The 21320-nt window shown below is 42.3% G+C and overlaps 1 protein-coding gene across 1 annotated transcript in view; it reads right to left on the bottom strand.

The window, feature by feature from the left end:
* Nucleotides 1-21320, bottom strand: part of Ca-alpha1D (Ca[2+]-channel protein alpha[[1]] subunit D) — a 71496-nt gene that overhangs the window by 33160 nt on the left and 17016 nt on the right. The window contains exons 4-7 of the mRNA XM_086972857.1: nucleotides 12187-12550; nucleotides 11599-11816; nucleotides 8453-8701; nucleotides 866-1090 (exon numbers count right to left, since the gene is read on the bottom strand). Of these exons, the coding sequence (XP_086828983.1) occupies nucleotides 866-1090; nucleotides 8453-8701; nucleotides 11599-11816; nucleotides 12187-12550 (1056 nt within the window). The remainder of the gene's footprint in view (nucleotides 1-865; nucleotides 1091-8452; nucleotides 8702-11598; nucleotides 11817-12186; nucleotides 12551-21320) is intronic.

Here is a 21320-nt window from a genome sequence, read left to right as displayed (position 1 = left end):
TGATCAACACTACTCAAGCGATTCGCTAAAAAAGAAAAACAATAAATATATTGCAGTGGACTTGGAGGCTGTCTGCAATGATGGTGTTCACAAGTTGCTTAAAAAATTAACCTTATTCCAAGGTAACGGGGTCAGGAAGTTCTACAGGCCTGTCTAGCCAGGTGATTTTAAGATGATTTAGAAACTGAGCAGACAAGGATTATTAAGCAGAAAATCGCATTATACAAAAGACCCACATACAGTGTTTTTGGGTACTTTGTTCGTTATGAATCAACCGTACCAGAGTCGAAGTAATTTCAAAACAAATGCAGGTACGTAGACAATAAAAGGTGTGACCTTAATAGACGACGTCGTAGTTAAAACACGTTGGCTAAGATCGCATTTTACCAAGGTAAAAACCTGCCCGTAAATGAGATTAGGTTCTAATTAAAAAAAAAAACCTGTGTAAGGACGGAATTGGGAAAATGTTCGGAGACCAGCACAAGTACATTTCGGGCCTAATACTAAGTTAGTAATTATGATAAAAATATTGTTTCACACGTTGAATTTTCCGATGCACTTTATGAACTTAAATAGTTGATTACTGTGTTACCTATTTTGTATCTAAGTTGAGGACACGTCAGAAGTACCGGGACTTAGGAGCAAAATGAGATACCTTGTGCAGGGCGATCCGAACATAATCCCCTTATGTTGAAGACATAAAAAATTGTATTGGCGGGTGATATTTAGAATAAGCCAGTCAATATTAACTGGATCAACTTTGGGTCTGCGTAGACTTTGCTTCACTGAATCGTTGGAATACATGTATCTATGCTAGCTAGTTATACTCTTGTATCGTATGTTTCGTGTACTGTTGAAAACCTACCGTGTTAAGGAATACAAGAATGATGACTATCCAATAGAAAGCCTGCGACTTGACGCCTTTGCGACAAGCCCGTCTGAATCGTCGATTTAAACGAGCGAGGTCTCGCGCATGCGTTGCCCACCAGGTGGGCGTTTGCTGATCGCTCAGTTCACCGCTACCGTTTAACTCCTGTTCTAGACCTTCTTCGAGCACAGACAATACAGCGTCCGCGTCTTCTAGTTCATCCTGAAGTGACACGTATGAAAAGAATAAACACGAGTCAACATGAGTACATGGATGACTTATCTATTGTTTGCAATAAAAAAACTATATATATTATTGTTTATAATTATAACAAGAGAGGTGGCGGTTCAAGCCATTGCGTCGGTTACATATAGTGTATATGACACATATAATAAGTTGTGTATCATTGTACATATCATTTTCAGCAATGAATGTTTTCAATGATAGTTCATCGTTTTCTTATAAAAGTTAGTTGCTGCCTCGTAGTCAGTCCCGATGCGATAGTCATTTAGCAGCTAGAAGCTGACGGTATCAGTGTAAATAAATTACATTGAACCTGGAGTCCAAGCAGCCTTTTTTGAATAACCGTCTACAATTAAATAAAAAAAAAACTGCTTCTGGCGCGTTTCCTAAGAGATGAGACCTACGGGAGCTAAACAGCGATATGGCAATCTCAAATAAGGTGTCACGGAACGTACGTACCAATCTGCGTGCTGGCCGTGCTTGGCTGGCAGTAATCCGATTATACAGTCGTATTACTATATAGGCGCTGGAATTGGCTTTGCTTTCCGCTTATCTTGGCTGAACTATGTCTGTATTTCTATTATCGATTCGTGTTCCCTGTGTCAAGTGATTGCCCTCCGATAAATGTCAAAACCAAGTAGCTACTTACAGTATATACAAGGAACGCGTTGACCTCTACGAGTATTGAATGTAAGGGCGACATTTGTTCCTAAATTTAACGTGATCAGAGGCACGATTCTGAAGTTTAGTAAATATTAATAACGCGATAGAACTTCTCGCCACTGTCTCGTATCTGTTATTAGGCACTGACTCATACCTTATCCTGTGACGTTTTCCTACTCAGAATTTCCGATATTAGTCTACATCAATTAATATGCTTTTGAGAAGCTCATTGATACGCCATTAAACAAATGCAATGTTTTATGGTTCGACTTCATGCCAAATGCATAGCCAAGGTCATACTTAAATGCTTACTCTTCTTAATCGCAGAAGTGCCAGTAATAACTACGATCAAGTTCCTTGATTAGTTTGTGGCAATATACAACTATATGTATATATGAATTTGCCCCCACTATATTTTACTAAAATGAAGTTAATGTCCCTAAGCGAATAAAGTTTTTACGTAAGCATTCAAGCTGGTTTAACCAGAGGCTCGGCACCACTTGGGCATGTAACTTAACCGTAACCTTAGTTGAACACGAGCCGAAGTTGGCGCTTCTCTATAAGATAGCTAGTTATGCAGTATGATTATATGTTTTTCGAAATAATATCTACATTAAGTGGACATTACACTATCTCAGAAACATCGAAAGGAAACTTTACATTCGGCTGGTCTCTCATAAAATACGGTTTGGATGAGCTGTGTACCAAATCAAAGAAAAGGAACGAGCGATTTTGTTTTAAATTACACACTATTAGCGAATACAACCACAGTACAGTAAATACCTGCATCAGATCTTTAATTCTACGACTACAGGTTAATCAGAGAATAATGGGTTCCAAACGAAATATTTTGTAACGTTGAAAATCATTGTTTTCCGGTTGGGGAGATCGCTGAAAGAACGCATCCGAGATCGGTGGAGACGCTGGCTAAAAAAGCCGTTAGCAAACTAACAGTTCGTTTCGGATGCAAACGTTTAAAGGACGAAAATCGGGAGCGCAGTGAAGATGACTTATACATTAGGGCTTCAAAACATTTATGCAAAATGGAGATCGAACGATGCGCTACTTGTCAACTTAATAAAAGATTTCTTTAAGCGAGAGTTATCAAATCAAGTAATAAAAACAGTGACAATAAAGAGGAAAAACAAACAATGGGTTTTCTGAAAGCCGAGTAAAACCTGTATAAATCAAGGTATGCCTGCGCAACTATCAGCAGCAAAAAATTAGCGAAAAGCACATCGTTGCTATAGACAAGAACAAGGTCGGCTTATCCTTTGCCCTAAAGAGGAATCAGGCAACAGAATAATCTCGAGCAGAAAGGACAATGACGTTCATTGCACTATTGAGTAGATTCAGAAGGTATATCGATGCTCATACTCGCAACTGATATCGAGAGCTATTGTTATTACGAGATACTGTCCGAAACACTGCCGGATATCTGGAACCCCTGAAAGGCACGCGCCATGCTTATTCGATGACAACGGAGCGTCTAATCGTCACGCTTTTACATCATCACAGTGTGAATCGAGGCAAACAGAACTACGTGAGCGATGACCTAAGTGCTTACACTCTCGAGATTTAAGCACATTTACTCTCGATCATTTAAGAAGACAATCGGTATCATAGCGTATCTCACCGTCAACCGGGAACGAGATTACGTACGAGTGCATAGACGTTGACAGGCTTTCTTTTATTTTTATTTACAAACAATAAAGTGGATATTAGCTAACACACATCTAAGTAACATTGTTCAGAAGCTAAGTTGTTATTAAGGTGATGTATAGAATGTGAAATGTGTTCTTTCTGTTTTTAGAGGAATAAGCGTTTATGTCGATATAGATTATAGATCGATTATAGAATCGACCCATCGCTTTTTTCTCGCTGCTTGCGGAGAAACGCGTCTTTCACAATTGTTATCTGTGCCTCGGTAACTCTTGTTTTGGAAAAACTCTTGTTATTATTAGAGGCGAACTACAAGTGGCAAGGAAACATGGGTGAGACGGTTCCGTATTTATTTTTATCGGTTTAAACGGTCTCTTGTTTAGGAGGCGTTTTTCGTTTCTGCTCTCATAGATACTTCTAATAGGTGTCACGCTATATCTCTGCTGCATGAGCAAATCACGCGTACACCTGCAAACTCCTGTTATGTAAAAAAAAAAAAAAAAGTTAATCTTAGCAGGTACAATAGCAGATATAGCATACATTAGGGGACAAGGGCCGCTTTTACGCGGATGCTCATATCTAAAAACTTTCGCAATTCATACAATTACCACCCACAAAATGTGCGGATTAGAAGAAACTATCAGCGCTGCGGCCATATAGATGCTTACACAGCTAACCTTGCAAATACAACCTAAAACTTAGCCTGAGACACAAGGGTGCCACGTTTACGGGGATCCTCTTGAGTGACGTGACGTATTATTTTGAGTCACCAAAAAGCTAAGATCAGTGCGATCCAGAAGCTGAACTCTGCGTAGCCCACTTCGACATATTTGTCGTAGGCTTCCATTTACCTACTGTTAAAGGACACGAATGGTTTTGCCGTAAAATGTTCTAGGAAAAGGGCCGACAAGAAAAAGGATGCCCTTGTATTTCACAAATCCAAGAAACAATTGGTCTCCCTTAGGTTAGGTTAGGTTAGCGATAGTTTGTCTACCACTGTTCTAGCGCTCATCTGTTTATTACTCAAAAACGATTAGTACGAAGGACGAATGACCCTCTACATTCATTTTGCTAATGGCGTACGATTCTTTATGTAAATGTAAGCAATAACATCGCAATAAAACGATTTACAAAATGGGTACCCTCAGTCCTATGGGCAACGCGAGGCTCGTATCTCTGGCGCTCAAAATCAGGAGCTTTTATTGTGCCTGTGGAAGAATTCTCTTTTCTGTTCGAAACAGACCGTCGAGTTAGTCTATAATCGTCAGGGTAATAGTCGTTCTGACGTAGATACAATGTTCGTTCAAAGGATTACTGATAGCTAATTTGTCAAGTTTATTGACTTGTTACTGTAAGTGGAAACTTTTAAGTTTACTTGTGCAAGGTGTCTCATCGATAATTAACACCTGCATTTAAGACGAATAACCTGAAGCATTTCTTCGAACCACTCTTAAACCGCTATATAAAACTGCTTCTATAAGTTCATAAACAAGCATCAATTTACGATATAAGTGAAGCGATATTGAAGCCCACCTAAATTCATGTATAAAAATAATACCTGAAAGTTCAAAAAGTCCAAGAGTTCTAGAGGAAAATGCCAGGGTACTCAAAGAGTTGAAGAGGACCTAAACGTTGGAGCTTATACGAACTATATTCCAAATAATAGAGAACCTTATCTCGCGACAGCCTTTCACTCCTGCGTAAAAATTGCGCGGTAATTAGCAGTAGTGCTATTTTCTAGCCCTACAACCTTATCCGTATTGTGAACCTTCCGTTTCGGCATACGAAAACCGGGCTTGGATATTTCGCGGTTTCTATAATGGTGGCTAACAATATGAGATATACATTTTTTGAGCTTATAATCTCAATGGGAGTGCGTTCTATGCAAGCGCGTAACTTCCTTTCAAAATTTCAGACCTTTTGCTTCGGTCGTGATTTATTTATCATCTTTCTCTGACACGGACTATAGCCACTGCGGTACGAGTTGATAGGCCGCTAGCGATAGAATATTCAATTGGTTTTGTCCCGATGAAAATAGGCCTTTGTTTGTATACAACTCATGTTCCCCTGTTCTTTGGGATTTTTTGTTAATCGACTGGGCTTCAAGATAATAGCATTATCGTGTATATGTTTATTTACGTTGCTGGTAGCGCTGTTTCGTTCATAGTGCTTGATTGAAGTGGAGTGCACTTCCATATTAGGTTTGATTAAGTTTAAGTATATATTAGGTATATATAATATTAGGTTTGATATATATGTATGCTATAGTGTGTTGAAACGAATGAAATAAACATATGTAACACTTATACCTGGGCATAGTGTAGTGGGTATAATCGGAAAAGTTGTGAGTGAGACGTTCGTTAACTGCGAACAAAGGTCGATTTCACGCAGGTATTGACATTCAAGGTGGACAAGATAAAATGGTCTCGCGCTTACATAGAAATACGTCGCAATATAGTTCATATGTAAAGGAAACACGACGCTAAGCCATCAAAACTAGGACATTTTTTTATTTGTTAATTGAATCCTATTGTAGAAAAAAACGTTGGTTGTTTTCATTTGGAATAATTAGAGAAACTATAGGCTTTCATAAGCGGGCAAATACAGAGTATATTATCTTCATTCATAACTGAGTGGTTTCCATTCGGCATTGGCACTAGGAAACCATTGAAATTTTGCTTTTTCAGAAAACACATTCTAGTCTGTTAAATATTACTTATATAATAACGTCTAGTTTATACCCGTATGTTTAACAATAGAGTTTTATTATATACTAAATCCAAGTTCATTAAAGTCCGTTCTAACTCCCGCTTGACAAAATTCAACAGCAGTTTTATTTCTGTTTAATTAGCTTCTTTTATTCAGTCGCTCTACCATGGCTACTACCATCAGATAAATCGAGAGACTTAGGAAAAAGATGGCAGAATGTTTGACTCTTTTTATTTACCATCTCTTATAGTGTTCACCGCTATCATCTTCAGTTATCTTTTTTGTCGAAAGCGTGCAAAGACAACATCAACCCACGTGTATGATGATAAACTAAAATAAGCCGACGATCATCCACTAAGCCCGAGGGGACCAGGCTTCTCGCTTACCTTATCAATCTCCCTTCCCCATTATATATATATGCAGAGCATCTGTCTGGTCCGGAACCCAAGAGGGCCTATTTTCAAACCAACCGACGATCGACCTTTGACCTAAAACCATCAGTCTAAATTCGCTAGGACAACGGCAGTGGTAAGCAGGAACAGGCAGGAATGGTGGTATGAGGTGAAACTGCCGAAAATTCCACCAAACGATGGCAGTAATGCTGGTCGCTGGTACTTGGGTATACCGACTCCTTCGATTTGGGTTGAGTAGGCTACTTGGTCAATCAATTTCTCCGTAGACACAACCTATTATGCATATGTTTGCAACGGCCGACTAGTTATATGAACGTCACAGACAAGCTTGTTTCGGGGTGGAATGAATGCACGTAAACCGACGCCCAGAACCTTGAGGGGAACGGAGGAAGACAGAAAAAAATATTTGTTTCTGATATGACGTCGCTGTCCTTGGTGCTGTCAGGACTGGTTCGTCTGTCGGTACTTAGGTCAGGGTGGCGCACTTGACCCTGCCGACCTTGAGCACGATCGTGATAACACGTAAGGGCCTGGTTGCCGGGCAGCGGCCAGGAAGACCAGAGGCGGCCTCGGTGACCTCGATTGAAAAGCAGCTCGATGCGGTAGCAGCAATGCCAGCAGAAGCGGCGGTTTGAAAAGGGCGTTCTAATCTCAACGAGCATGTTTGGTGCCGCCGCTCACATCATATTATTCGCCGGGGGTATAGACCAGAAAGAGCTGGAGACTGAAGGAGAGCGTCAGGCAGAAGTACAGCAGCTGGTACCTGTTGGATCTGCTAAAGCGGTGTAGCTGATACTCAAAGCAGCATGCGTGTTGATCGGCACGGAAATATTAAAATCTCCCCATCCGTTTTTTCCGTATAAAGCTGGTACTGCCATTGCATCGTCTGTCTTTCAATGATATAGCTCTATTAGACCGCCTGTGATCGCTAAGCAGATCATGTCTGGAACATTATTATTAGCGCCGACCATACTGCATGGCAGTGATAGCAGTGACTAACAGGAAGCTTTCATCATTTGTTATACGCTTATGGTTAGGCGTTCTATCCCAGACCTGATTAGACAGGGCCTACTCGCCCTGCTTACTTGATCTGGCTGACTGACATAATAAACCCCTTCGCATCTACTACATGTCAAGGCCATCTCAAACATTTTCAAACTTACAGGGGTTCATTTGTAATCGAGTGCAATCAAAAAGCCAGAAAACACGAGCCGATCGGGTACAACGCAGCTCCAAAGCACTTCCAAGCGGCGCTTTTGTTTGAATGGACGCACTGCTCAACAGCAGTAGGTTACCATTTAGAACAACAACATTTTCGACTTTTCTCTTGCCTGATCAAACCGCGGTACGATTTAGGTAGAAGTAGAATAGTCTTTCTGTATATTAACCCTGCTAACGCTAAAACAGAGAGATAATCTAAATTTCCGGTTTACTTTTTTCGATGTATGCGCTGTGTTGCATGAGCTTCCTATAGGATACCTATCATGCCAATAGATTAGATATCTTTGTGTATTCGTCGAAGGGATTCGTTTGAAGTAGATTTTTGAAGTAACTGTACCCGAATATCATTTTTGAATGAAGTGATAAGTGGAGACAATTAATTGAGGCAGCTAATTGTAATTAATATTATATTATTAAAATACCTTACTGCATAATAAGCGCTTGGAAAAAAAAACAAAAATGCTAATCTCAGTGTTGACAGTGAGATAAATCTTGCATCGTGCTGAGCGCCTGAAGACTTCGATTTGATGATGTTAGTTCATGACACTTGGCCTGTTGATGAGATAGATTTGTCTTGTTATTTGATGGTTTACTATTGACCATTTTGGTCAGCGTATTCCTGTGTATGTGTGTGTGTGTATTTATCGTTGTTTGACTTTATGTAAATGCTCACTTTGTCTTCCGCATCTTCCGCTTGTGTGATCCAGTCCAGGTATCCTCGAAGATCTTCTTCAATTTGTTGCTTTTCACGCAATTTGTGAAAGTCGCCTCGGGCTTTTGCTTTTTCCCTTTCTTTGGAGAATTCTCCTGATAATACACCGAGAACGAGGTTCAGCACGAAGAATGACCCCAGAATGATCAGAGACACAAAATATATCCATGGCCATTCGTTTCCTACGGCGTCATTCATATTATATAGTACCTGGAATTAAGGAGATATAATCATTCAAGCACGGGATTAGCAACAGCGCCACTTCGGAAATATTTTATTGCAAAAAGTACATATTATCTATAGGTTAATTGTGAAATAGCCGAGGCCGGTCCTATAAACCCAATCAAATACCGCTACTTTGTCAATTTTTCAGCTCTACCTTAGGTGCTAATACTCTCCGAGACTCTGTTATAGATCCGGACTATTTTTACATGGTACGAGGTGTGTGATGAAAATTTTCCAATAGGTCTAGGTGGAGCCACGAAAAACTATCAACCAGTAGGTGCATATATTTTAGGCACCATGCATGCGCTTGCTATGTTTTAAAGGTCACATAAGAATGGAACACGCGTACATGATTATGGGGCCGTTTCGCATGTTTTTTTTTGCGTTCTACATGTTGCACGTTACGAGTATATCCATATAAGTCTTAGTGAATGCTTTAAATGATTTCGCCGTCTCGAAGCGGGACACAGACGACAGTCATTCATCGAGTCGTTGTGCTCAATCCTCTATGTCGGCCACCAGCCCTCTGTGAAGGCACATGGGTGGAACGTATATGATTGGTTGTTCTGCACGGCACGTTTCCTACAGCTTTCCAACTGGGCGAATTTGCATTTCCTAGACATGTTAGCTGTTTCTTTGCATTTTTGAGTGGGTTATAAAACCAGCTGAGTCCTAAGGAAGAAACAGTTTGTTTGCTGATTGAGAGGCGATTTCAAATTTGCTCGGCTGAAATTCTCCTACGCGTACTGCGAATCCCATCATCCGCGCCTGGTGCCGCCTGTTTGTTTCCATCTAACCTCGCTCTTGATTAGACCACCTCGCTCATACTCCGTCTTCCCAGTCACATATGTACATGTATACCGATTGGCTTGGCAGAGAGATGACCCATGGAAGAACGACGCTCTACGAGCTCATAGAACTTGGTCGGAGGTTTTTAAGTTCTTTGTTAGGACCCTTATATATATGCACACAGCTCCACGCTTAAATCGAAGATGGACATCTTCGAAATTGCAGATATTTCGTTCAACATAGGCGAGAAAAGTACCACGAACGGGAAGCCGCTCATTCCTGTTTGGCCAGATGAACGCTCCTACAAGGCCTGTCTGCACGCGCACGCGCACGCGCACACGACGACGACGACGAAAAAAACCTTGGGCATATCTGTTGATACTAAGCAAAACGCAGGCCGTATCAAATAACCGATAGATATTTTCCAATGACTGCATAATGTGCCGAATACATAAATTGCCTGTCGCGAAGAAACTTTCGTGTGTAGAGCATAGGGTACGTAAAGCATAGTGGCCGGATGTATTTTGAGACCTCGGCTACCGAAAGCCTTAGAGACACGGAGCGTAGCATGAGCCAACGAAAAGCGAAATAGCGTAAAAAGGTCTTATCTAAGGCCACAGCTAACAGCATTAAAAGAAACCCTATAACGAAGCGGTTCAATTACGAGGACAGGACTTGAAGCGGGGGTACTTCACAATACAACCGCACACTAATTCAATGTTGTCGACGGGCACATTCATCAAGTAATGCTACTCGAGGTTGGTATATAGAATAACATAAGTGTGGCAGCATATTAAAACCAAACATTAAAACGGCTTGATCTTGTTGATACCCTTTTGAGTATACGGTTGCAAACTGGGTCACCGTGCTATTTAATAGCATAATCCTGATAATGACGCGTAGTGTTGATCAGCGTTATCAGCAATAATTTCATGGCCTCGTGCAACAAAAGGTAGACCTAACAAAAGGTATGACAGCTTGAATGCCGTATAAGACTACAATGTTGTATAGCATTTCCCGCTCATTCTACTTATACAATTCAGCATCAGTATTCCTCTTTGCGTAAATTCTAGCTAGCCAAATTGCATCTACCAGGCCCATTTGTAACTTAGCGATGATAGTATAATTTGTTTGATAGACTTTATTGCTCATCTTTTTTGTGTGGACATCCGAAAGGGTCACGGGATGGCATGTAGCACAAGAAACAACGTCTACGACAAACGGTACTACGGGAGACCCATGTCCTACAAAGAGGGATCGACAGAACAAACATATCGTAAGAAAGAGTCCTTCGAATATAAGCAACGTTCTGGCCGTTGTTGCACCTAAATTCAGCTGAAGAGATGCAGCTGTCACGAAGACCGGTGTCGAACGTCCTGTTTACAGTTGGCAACAGGAATTCACTTGATGTTTGCTCTTTGGGCGGAAAAGGCAGGAGTCGCAGACTCCCGCGCACTTTTTTTTCTTAGCAGCGGTGAGCTGTGAGGGCCATATACTAGGTATCTCGAGATCAGGCTATTCCTCCTCCGGCCAAATCAGAGTTCAGAAGATATATAACGCTCGGCTCTCACCAAAAACAACGGAGAGAACACAATGAAGCCGAAATGTAAAGTAGGTGTCCGAAAAGGAGGTCTTTACTGATCGCTCACCACTGTCGGACGTCAGCTAAGAATGTGAGCATTTTTAGCCACAGGATTTGGTAAGGCAAAACGACACGAAGCTTTACTTATCTACGACGGCCGCTCGAGGATCACCTTTATCGGTTAACACTGCGCTTACACAAATATACCTATACATAATAAATGAGAACGCGAGGGTGGGCGTGCTGAATTAGAATGAAAAGGCAGGCGAAAAATAAAACGGTAGGAAATTTAGGTTCTGTGAAAACAGGACTCGTCAGGTCTTTGCTTTTGAGCATTTTTAGTTAGTTTCACTTTAAATAAAGGAATCGAATGTATCGGATTTTAAGTAGATATCGTCTCTTATAGGTTTCAGAGAGGAAGCTGGAAAAGTTAAGAACGTAATAGCTGGTGCCACCAGGGAAGCATCATTTATCTTAAGTATCGCGAAAGGTGTGAGTCCGTAGTACGTACTCCGGTCCAGCCTTCATTGGTTACGCATATGAATACAGTGAGCATGGCTAGACCAATGTTGTCGAAGTTCGTGATGCCAAAATTGGGTCCTTCCCAGCCGTCGTGACAAGTATAATTTGGAGGACACTGGTAGCCCGAATGGCCCGGTTTGGCGCACGGGTTTTCCATGCCCTCCGGTTCCTGCGAGATATCGTGCAGGCATCGCATGTGAAGCTTGCCTGAAATCGACATCAACAACGGTAAATAATTTGGGATATATTGCGTAATATAAATTAGAAAAATAGATCACGTGTTTAGTTGCACTTATGTTAGTGTATTTATTACATACGCCTTCACGCGTTACACATAAGGTGTTAGTATCGTTATTAACGTAGCTATTTCATGACGATGTCCATGTTTGTTTGTCATATTAAAATTTTCCACGAGTGAAAATCGCATAGGACTTCGTTGGTACTCGTTTCGCTTACACTTATGCCAGCCGCATATGGTCAAGGCGTCAGCTATTCCGTTCGATTGGTTAGGGAACTCAAACAGTTAGTGGCAAGTTTTTTTCAATTAGGGCGCTGTGCCAGGTGACCGTTCACTTACCAGAGAACAGTTCGAGACCTATGATGGCATAGATGATAATGACGAACACGACGAGTAACGCAATGTGGAACAATGGCACCATGGCCTTGAGGATCGAATTCAACACCACTTGGAGGCTAGGCACTCCTGAGACAAGTCGAAGGGGCCGAAGCACCCTGAAAGCTCGGAGCGCCTTCACGTCGAAACCCTCCTTCATAAATGTTGACAGGGCCGTCGATAATAGGCCAATAACGACAATGACAAAGTCGAGAAAGTTCCACGAATTGCGGAGGTACGCGCCGGGATGCATAACAAACCCGTAGGCGATTATCTTCATGAAACATTCCGCTGTAAATATCACCAGAAATATGTATTCGATTTTCTCCTGCAATCAGATGAACATTCAGACAGAAGCATAAGTTAGCATGGTATATTTATCCGAAGACGCGCTAGATCGAAGACATTTACCTTATCTCTTCGTCGAGGGATTAACGAACATTGTCAAGTCTAACTTGGAGCATGGCACTAACCGCCGGACATTCTTCCTCCGAGCACGTTAGCACGAATATTAGTGTGTTCTCTGATAGTATTCAGAAGAAAAGGGCAAGTCAGGAAACAAGGGCGTAGTTGAATCGGAACAACATTGTTTATTGATCCATTTTTGTCGTACAATCCCAGATATAGAAGACCAAAACAACGGTTTTCTATGTAACGACAGAGCGAAAACGACGAAGGCTCTAATGTTTCATGGTTGAATAGATTAATATATTCATTTGATTTAATACCGTTTCGAGGTCTACAACCCTTTCGCAATGTAGTTTCAAGTATTAAACACTCGTCGAGCTTTGATGTTCGGGTTTTCATCGGCTCTGTAGCGCGCTGCCAAAACACGCGTCGTGCACGTTGATGCCAATGGCCCCATCAAATTAAATAGGCATTGGCTTCCACTAATATGCTACAAAACGTACAGGCACGAACTACGCCATTGAACTCTAAGGATATTTATTTAATTATAACGGCATCAACAAACCGGTTGTCATCCTAAATGCACGCAAATATTTAGACCTAGTAATTTCAACTTAATTAAAACCATTCAAAATGTTCGAGAAAGAGCTTTTTCGTCGTCTAGTGACGAGCATTCTCGCAAACTCTTAACGTAAGCCGACGACGCCATGGCGGAATCATTTTGAGGATGAACAAACAATGAATAGCAACAGCCCGGCCAAGGCTGAGCTCGCTAGGCCTGAGTAATTTATACGTTGGTAACCATGAACATGCGGCCGTCGTTGCAGTGTAAACGAAACATCGCCATGGCGTATGATTATTATGCCATCCTGTGGTTCTGACGAAGAAGCCGCAGCGAAACCTACCCCGGCTACACTTTCTGGCTCCTAGACATTATCCAAACCGGCCATGGATAGGCGTCGTATTGTAAGTTGCCACATTAGCGCGTGAGATATTCATTGTAGTTAGCATAGTTGCCGTTTTCAGACTTTGCTCTTTCCATCTCTGACAGTTACCGAATGGTTAGGTAGTCAACAACGTTTGCGCACGCGTAATGTAATGTTCTACTTGATAATACCTTTGGTCTATTCTATATAGAAGCTAGCTGCCATCGTTGCTATCTTCACCTATTAGTCTTCGTACAATATATATAATGCTTATGAAAATCTTAAATAGGTGCCTTCTTTTCAACCAGTGAGCGGAATGCACAGCGATACCCGGAGTCGCCTCATTGAAATGGAGCCAGCTCCTTTTTCGGGTTAGTTCTGCGCCATATATTATGTGCTGGCTTGGCTGACCTACCCTGGAATGGTCGAGGCAAGCGCCTAGAAGCCATCCACCGTTGTGTTTCTACTGAGAACTCTGCTGACGGATGCAAGTGGTGCCAACATGTCTCTTGAAAAACATGATTATTCCGAAGGACCCAGTACATCGACTGACCCGGCAGACTCTTAGGGCGGAACTGTATTCACCGAATAGCCAAGTGCTAGGTAAAGGCAAGAGCAAGGAAGAAGAACGTTTTTCAGCCCACCCTAACGTTCTTTTATCCCTGCTAGTCGCCGGACAATAAGGCCGGCGGCTGCCTTGCAGCAGTTCTACGCACAACCACTGTCAGCGGTGCTATACGTATATTAAAAACCCGACAGGCGAGAAAATGATTGCAGTCATTGGAGGGCCAAAAGCCCACAATGGTGAGGGGTGCTTGTTCAAGCCGCATTGGTTTTGCTTACTGTCTGCCATAAAACGAGAATTATTAAAAAACAATTCCAAATGAGCTCCGAAAGGAGAACACCATAATCCGCTGACGTCATCGACGGGGATGAGGTCCGCGGAGCTACTGTCGAACATGTGTTAAATGACAAACAAGAGTAGGTTTGTAAAAGAGCGAAAATAACTACCCACGTGTTAATTCAGGAGCAGGGCTGCGACGCTCAGTACAGCAGCTACGATAAGGGACTCAGAAGGTGAAAGGAGCTTGATAGTTTGTGCTCTCCTCAGAAAATGTAATTTCTAGCCGTTACTCCATATTGTTATGCCATATCGACTACTAAGCGACCGAAAACAGTCACATTGTCGACTTTCAGCTCTTCTGCGGAACGCCTTGACATGGTTAAGAACTTACCGCTCTACCCAGTGGAATTGTCACTGGTACCTCTGAGTGGAGTTTGAACGTCCGGTTATGTATTGATTGTTTCTATCGCCGCTATTATGGACGAATGGTGTTTATGGTATCATGTGGTACCTATATGTTCAAACGTATCCCGAGCATGTGCATCCCGCTTTTCTTAGGCCCGCTAGGTCAGGAATTCATGCTCATGTTTGAATTGAAAACTACTTGCTGAAATGGTAGTCAAGCTATTTCGCGGCTACGACTTGTAGCCTATCCCTATTTCAGGCCGCAAAATGTAGATCCTGATATTTTATACAAATGAACTATTAAATATATGTTACTATGAAATATACGTCAACAAGTAAGAGTTAGACGAATCTTTTTCCACTGTAAAAATTGCGCGCTCGTTCCTCGTAAGGTCTCCTAGCTCAATAAATCTACCTTAGTCAATTGCGACATCCCACTTAGCTGCCGGCTCGCTTGCAGGTTAGGATGTCCTGCTGACGCCCTTTCGAGTATCGCAGGTCATGTCAATGGCGAAAGCACGATAGTGGTAGCTAAAAAGCGACTGGTTTATATTCTTCAAGGAAGCGACTTGAAAAATATGAGGCAACCGCCATCAACCTTGCTGTCTCCTGGGTTCGTAGAGGGTCACTTTTAAACTAAGCTTTCATCCAACGAGACCTGCGCTAGGAGCTACTAGTCAGACCAAAGAATTCCTCGTAGTCTGCCTGAAGACTTCTTTCGTCCTTTTTTGTCTCTGGAGTACCTTACAAGCAAACTATTTATTCTATACTCATAACCGGCCCTATCTGTTTGAGGCGTATTATTACTGTTCCTGAGGGAAGTAGGGGGCGAGGTCAGGCAAACTGGATCAAGACAGAAAAAGCTAAATGAAGCTTGTAAACTACCGAATTCGTTTACCCGTTGCGAGTTACCGTTTCCCGCCCTATACGGGTAGCCCGGGGTGTTACAAGTTTCTTGAACCCTACTTAATACCCCTACGATTATGTTTGTCTTAGGTCCTTCGTTTGCTTCTACAGCAAGGAAAAAGAGACTTTTCTTCAAACCGCGCTGTTTTCCTGTTTCGCTGAGAAGACTATCAAGCTTTGGTCGCCATACTGGTGGCAAGGAGATTTAGAGAAGACGCTTCTCTCCTTTCAATCTCGCTCAATAAGTTGTTCGTCACCGCCGTCAACAATCGATTTCATTTTCCGTACTGCATACATGTGCACTAGCCAGCCTAGGCCCGGTAGCGTCGTACCAACGATACGCTATGGGCGTGCAACTATAGGAGTAGCTAGGCCGTAATCACAACTACCATCAAGATAGCATTGGTGAAAGCCTGCAGCCGATTAAATCGAGACCGACCCGCTACATGTATTCCTCTTTCTTTAGCTTAGTCGTTGCAGCAAACCACACCTATTCTTACTTTAACGGTCTTGATTTCTTCTTCCTCTGGCCAACGTCTATCATCCGGCCTCTGCTTTGAGTAGCGACGTGAGCCGCATCAACGCATCGTGTCCTGCGACCTTCTAGTTGATCTAGATACTACTCAGGGCCATCGCCGCCTTACTATACCGCCAGCTCCGCATTAACTTTGTGGTACAGGAAAAACTAAAAAAAATGGACACCAGTGGCCGATTGCCACTAGGCATGCGCGCAAGTGAGAGGAGTTCAAGTTTGAGCTGGTGACAGTAGCCAGGTTATGCCATCTCTCCACACCAATAAATCAGCGACACGGCTGAGACAGGCCCCTCTATACCTTCTGTACAGCTTGTTTTTTGCCCCTTTTCAGACTCGCTTGCAAAAGAATGAACACTTAAAGAAGGTGGGTACAGAGAGAGATGCTCGAAAACTGCGAACAGTTCTTGTTGCGCAAGCTGCGGTCTCTCCCCAGCCTGGCTAAAGCGCTCATCAAAGCCAGAACGCTTAACTTGGTTCTACCACTTTACCTGTAGCAAGCCCTAAATGGTACATGGGCCGAAAATAGGAAATCTTCAAAATGAAAGGTTTTCGAAAGTTTTCCTTTTTTTCGAGTATGTCTGAGTGCGTTGACTGGCTGTAGCCGCTAGAAACAGGATTGTTAGGAGTGCAGCGTTCGTGCAAGGGGGCTGCCGAGCTGTCAACCAGATAGTGCCTGAAGTGAACGCACGACGACATAGTTGAGAAAATCTTGGAAGGTACGAAATAGTCAAATAGCAAATACTGTGTACTGACCATGTTGGTCCGAAGTCAATCAAGTCCTACAAGGTATGCCATAAATTATGTGAGCGGTTAAGAACATTTCGGTATTACACAGATGTGAACAGAATTGTAACTGCCAACTCTACCAAATAGATGCACATTTTTACGTTTGACAAAAAAACAAACGAACTATTAACGATAACATTTCATGTAGAAATTCCTGCCGCTGTTCAACCCGTTGACGGGCAAGTTCGAAGCTGAACGATGTGAACGGTGACGTTTTGAGTTTTCCTATTCTATCGCACGAGTCGATAGCGCGCTCTTAACTGCTAATATTTCCCATATTATCTGTTTCGAGGCCCTGTGAATGTGTTATGACCAGCTTTGCGATACGAGATCTCATATAGAACTTTTTAATAATAATAATAATTATACGAAGTCTTCTAAACGTTGTCTAAAACGAAGTTTTCCATTGCCGCCGGTTGTTTTGTGGTGGTCGACTTTATCTTCTATCCATCCATTAGGTACAGGCCGCGCTTGCCATCCATGCCAAAAAACCCTCGAGCCGCAATCGGTAAATAACGCTCAACAATGAAAGTTGTTCTTAACGGGTTTCGCCACTGCTTGGGTGTGACATGAGCGGTGTTCTTGTAAGTTTTTATTGCCTAGTACATTGTCAAAAGAAGACGCGTTTAAAAAGCACCAACGCTATTTACATGGGCATTCATATATAGAACTGCTTGTTTAGTTGACCAGTCATGTTCGATATCAAGTCTGATTATCGTAGCGAACGGATTGTACCACTACCACGACGCGGAACAACGAGCCAGTGCTTGCCGATGCCCGGCATTATTCGCAAGCGCGTATACATAGAGAAGAATACAATGCAGGCAGGCAGGCAGTGCTGTTTCAGCCTTGTTTCTGGTCTGTGTCAGTGAAACAAAGGGCCAGTTTGGGCATGCTCTACGAAACCCATGCGTGTCCATGGCAAGTCTATTGGGAAAACCGGCTGTGGGCAGAATACACGAATTCGCTTCCCTTTCAGCTCTCTCTTCTCTAACTGACCTGTTCGGGTGTTTCTAGAATGCGAATCGGGGGAAGGATTCAATTCTTTGGTGGAGCCTAACAGAACGGGCCAGGATGGGTCTCCACCTTCTCGTGGAACAGCGATTTACTGAACCTTCATCTTATGTCCTCGAGCGTTACCACCTCTGAGCTATACCATTCTGCGTCCCATATGATCTCGCCTAGCAGCTTTCTCGATTCGGGTAAATGAATAAGAACTAGCAACGGCCAGTTAAGCTGTAGTAACAGTTGCATAAACGGAAACAGTATTCTAGGTCTAGTATGCATTCTCCCAGCATGCAAATCGAAGTCAAATGGTTTGCTTTTTCATAGTTCGCACAGCTCTAGGTTCGTAAATTCTGTGGGGTCAAACAGACGGTCGATGGGAGCTGGTTATGAAAGGACGAGCGCTACTGCAATGGTTGTCGTCGAACGGTTCGGGACAGAGTGATGGGATCATAGTGTTGCTGGGAAGCAGCCGACGTCGTCATCGTCATCTCATTGACAGTCTGTCATTCTTTCGCACTCTAGGGGCTCCGTTTCCCTAACACGGCTAGCTCAGTGGTGCCCTCCAAAAGTTTACGAGTGCTGAAGAATTGATATCTAGGGGGTGTTTGGCTCGCTTGCTTCAGTCTCGCCCACGGACAATAAGAGATCCTTGCGTTCGTTGAATCCCTGAATAGGTTTTCGATAAATAGTAGGGCGAAATTAGGAATGGTCTATGTACCGTGATGACATCGAGTCGGAATACGGATCGTTATGATACTCATACTGGAGCGGCGGTCGATGCAGACTGTTGTACTAGTATTTGTAAGGCCTCCTGTAAAGTGATGTGTCCCTTATTCCTGACCTGAGGGTGCGTCGGTTCATGGGACCACTTCGTATGGGCCAACAAGTGCTGTTACAAACAACGTAACTTTGAGCGCAATTTGCGTACAAGTACGTGCGACTGTAGCAATCCATCAGCGTTGTGGAATGAACCAAAAAGAATACAGCGACAGAGCTTTACGGACCAACGCTAACGGTGTTCCGTCAGTCCGGATTGGCTACCGCTCGCTAGTTTCTGTTGGCATTGATTTTTGTGTGAAGCCATCGTCTATAGGATACATATACATATATGTACAGTCGTGCTCAATCAAATAGTCTCAACATCCAAGGCCAACTTCGCAGCTCTGAAGCGAAGTATTTTTAAATGTTTTTAATGGCTTTTTTTTTAATTTGACTCTAGGATCCAAACTGCTCACAAACTATGTGATGTATAAAGCTTATATACCATATTCTAGCTGTAGCAGGCGTGATACCTTCTTGCAATCGGATTTCTGCGAATCCAGCACTCACGTTTCGTCCTAATATATCGTATAATGTTCAGCCGGCTCACTCTATCTCATCTCCTATTACGACTACTATTAGTATTGAACAAATGGTTGAGTTACGTGAGCCTGGCTAATTTGAGTGTTTTCTATTCTGGACTTTGCATGTTTCCGTACGTAAAGCGTCCCAAGGAGAAACGGAACGGATGTCACTGAGAAGCAGAAACCGCTGACTAATAGATCGTTTTGTCAATGCAAATGTACATAGCGTTAAACTCCTAAAATGTTTTATGTTTCTTACCATGCAGGGGCCAAGTCGCGAGAAAGAAATATTCCGTTGAGCTGACCGCCGCGTAAAGTAATCCCAACAATAGTATGAAACTGTAGGACCGTATAGTTATTTACAGACCCCAAAATGATAAGTTTACCTCGTATAATATCTTCCGGAGTAGATTAACAGACTGGATCGGCTGGGTCGAAAACTACATTTTTCTGCCGACCAAGAAAGGCTGGGTTCAAGAAAAATAGACTTGCCTAGGAACGTCAGCGGAGAGTTCGAATAAGACGAGTCCATTTCAATTGGGCAAACTAAGTCGAAAATTGCAGCGTTGAGAACTGGGGAAAAGTCTATTTCTCAGAGGAATCTTATTCTGAAATTCTCAGAACAACGCCCATCTGCCCATCGCAGACGTATTGGCGAACGATTTTCCGAAAACTGCATCATGCCGAAAATCGAACGTCCATCAAATTGTGTAGTGTGATCTATGATTTCTGGCACAGGTAACGGGATTACACGTTTCGCACGGGGAATACGAGAGCAATAGGAATACTTTGAAGTCATCGAAAGCAAAATACTACCTCAGACACGGGACCGTTTCCCTGACGGTGACTGTCTTCATGGGTACCTTGTCGCCAATTCAGAATACACCTAGGCTGTTCATTGCCAACGATATTCAAGCGCTGCCGCGGCTTGTTAATTTAGCAAACCCGAATTTTATAGGGAGCATCTTGAGGATCATAAAATTACGATTGATTAACAAATGTTTTAACCCTCCGTGGACAAACTACTGATGTATGACAATAGTATCCACTCGTAACTTAATCTTTGAAGGTAAAATTGTTCAATTGGACTCTATTTGCCTGGCTATCAACTGTATATTGGGTCATCGAAAAAGTATCGACCGTTTTTCCAGCTAGTTGGCCTTAAGGTCGTGTATGTTAGGTAACGTAAGTCGCGCCGGGCGTTGGCGGTACTTAAAAGCTGAGATGGGCTATTGTATGAAATATCTTAATTCGAAATTATCATAAACGTCTTAAACATGAATTCCGAAGGTTTGCTAAATTTTACTATAATATTATTATTATTATAATATTATTATTATAAAAATTATTATTATTAAATATTGCCCAGACCCATAAAAGATTGTGCCGTTTATGGTCAAGGTGCCTAATCAATCATCAAATATCGAAATAGTTTTTGAAAAAAGATGGCTACAAAAAGACTTGATGTTTGCTCGCTATACGAATGAACAAACGAAAATACGAAATTTACGAGTTATTTTTGAAGCGCTTGATGGGGAGTGGAGCACATACGATAATAATATAACATGTGTTCCATAGTTTGTAGCAAAGTTCAGACTGACGCCAGAGGGAGTGATATTATATATTTACTAATTCGAAAAAAATAAGATAGTGGCGCCTAACAAAACAATTGGTTCTGACACTTACCGTTAACAACTTTTAGCAAAGTTAACTGTTAACAAGGTTACAATGAGTTATCGAAGAAAAAAACAAAGTGAATCTGAAGCTAGTGAAAAGAAAAGGCGTCGTCTTCTATTACTATAATACTAAACCACATACATTTTCAACTACCCGGAAAAAATTGAAAGCACTTGACTGGGAAATTTCCATGCATCTGCCGTCTCGTTCGGTTCCTGCACCATGAAACTGTTTCGGTCGTTGCCAAACACTATTAATCG

Source organism: Varroa jacobsoni, unplaced genomic scaffold (genome assembly GCF_002532875.2).
Source record: "Varroa jacobsoni isolate VJ856 unplaced genomic scaffold, vjacob_1.0 contig00495, whole genome shotgun sequence".
In the NCBI taxonomy this organism is placed as follows: Eukaryota; Metazoa; Arthropoda; class Arachnida; order Mesostigmata; family Varroidae; genus Varroa; species Varroa jacobsoni.
The sequence above is the reverse complement of the archived record's forward strand: the minus strand, read 5'-3'. Positions and strand labels throughout refer to the sequence as shown.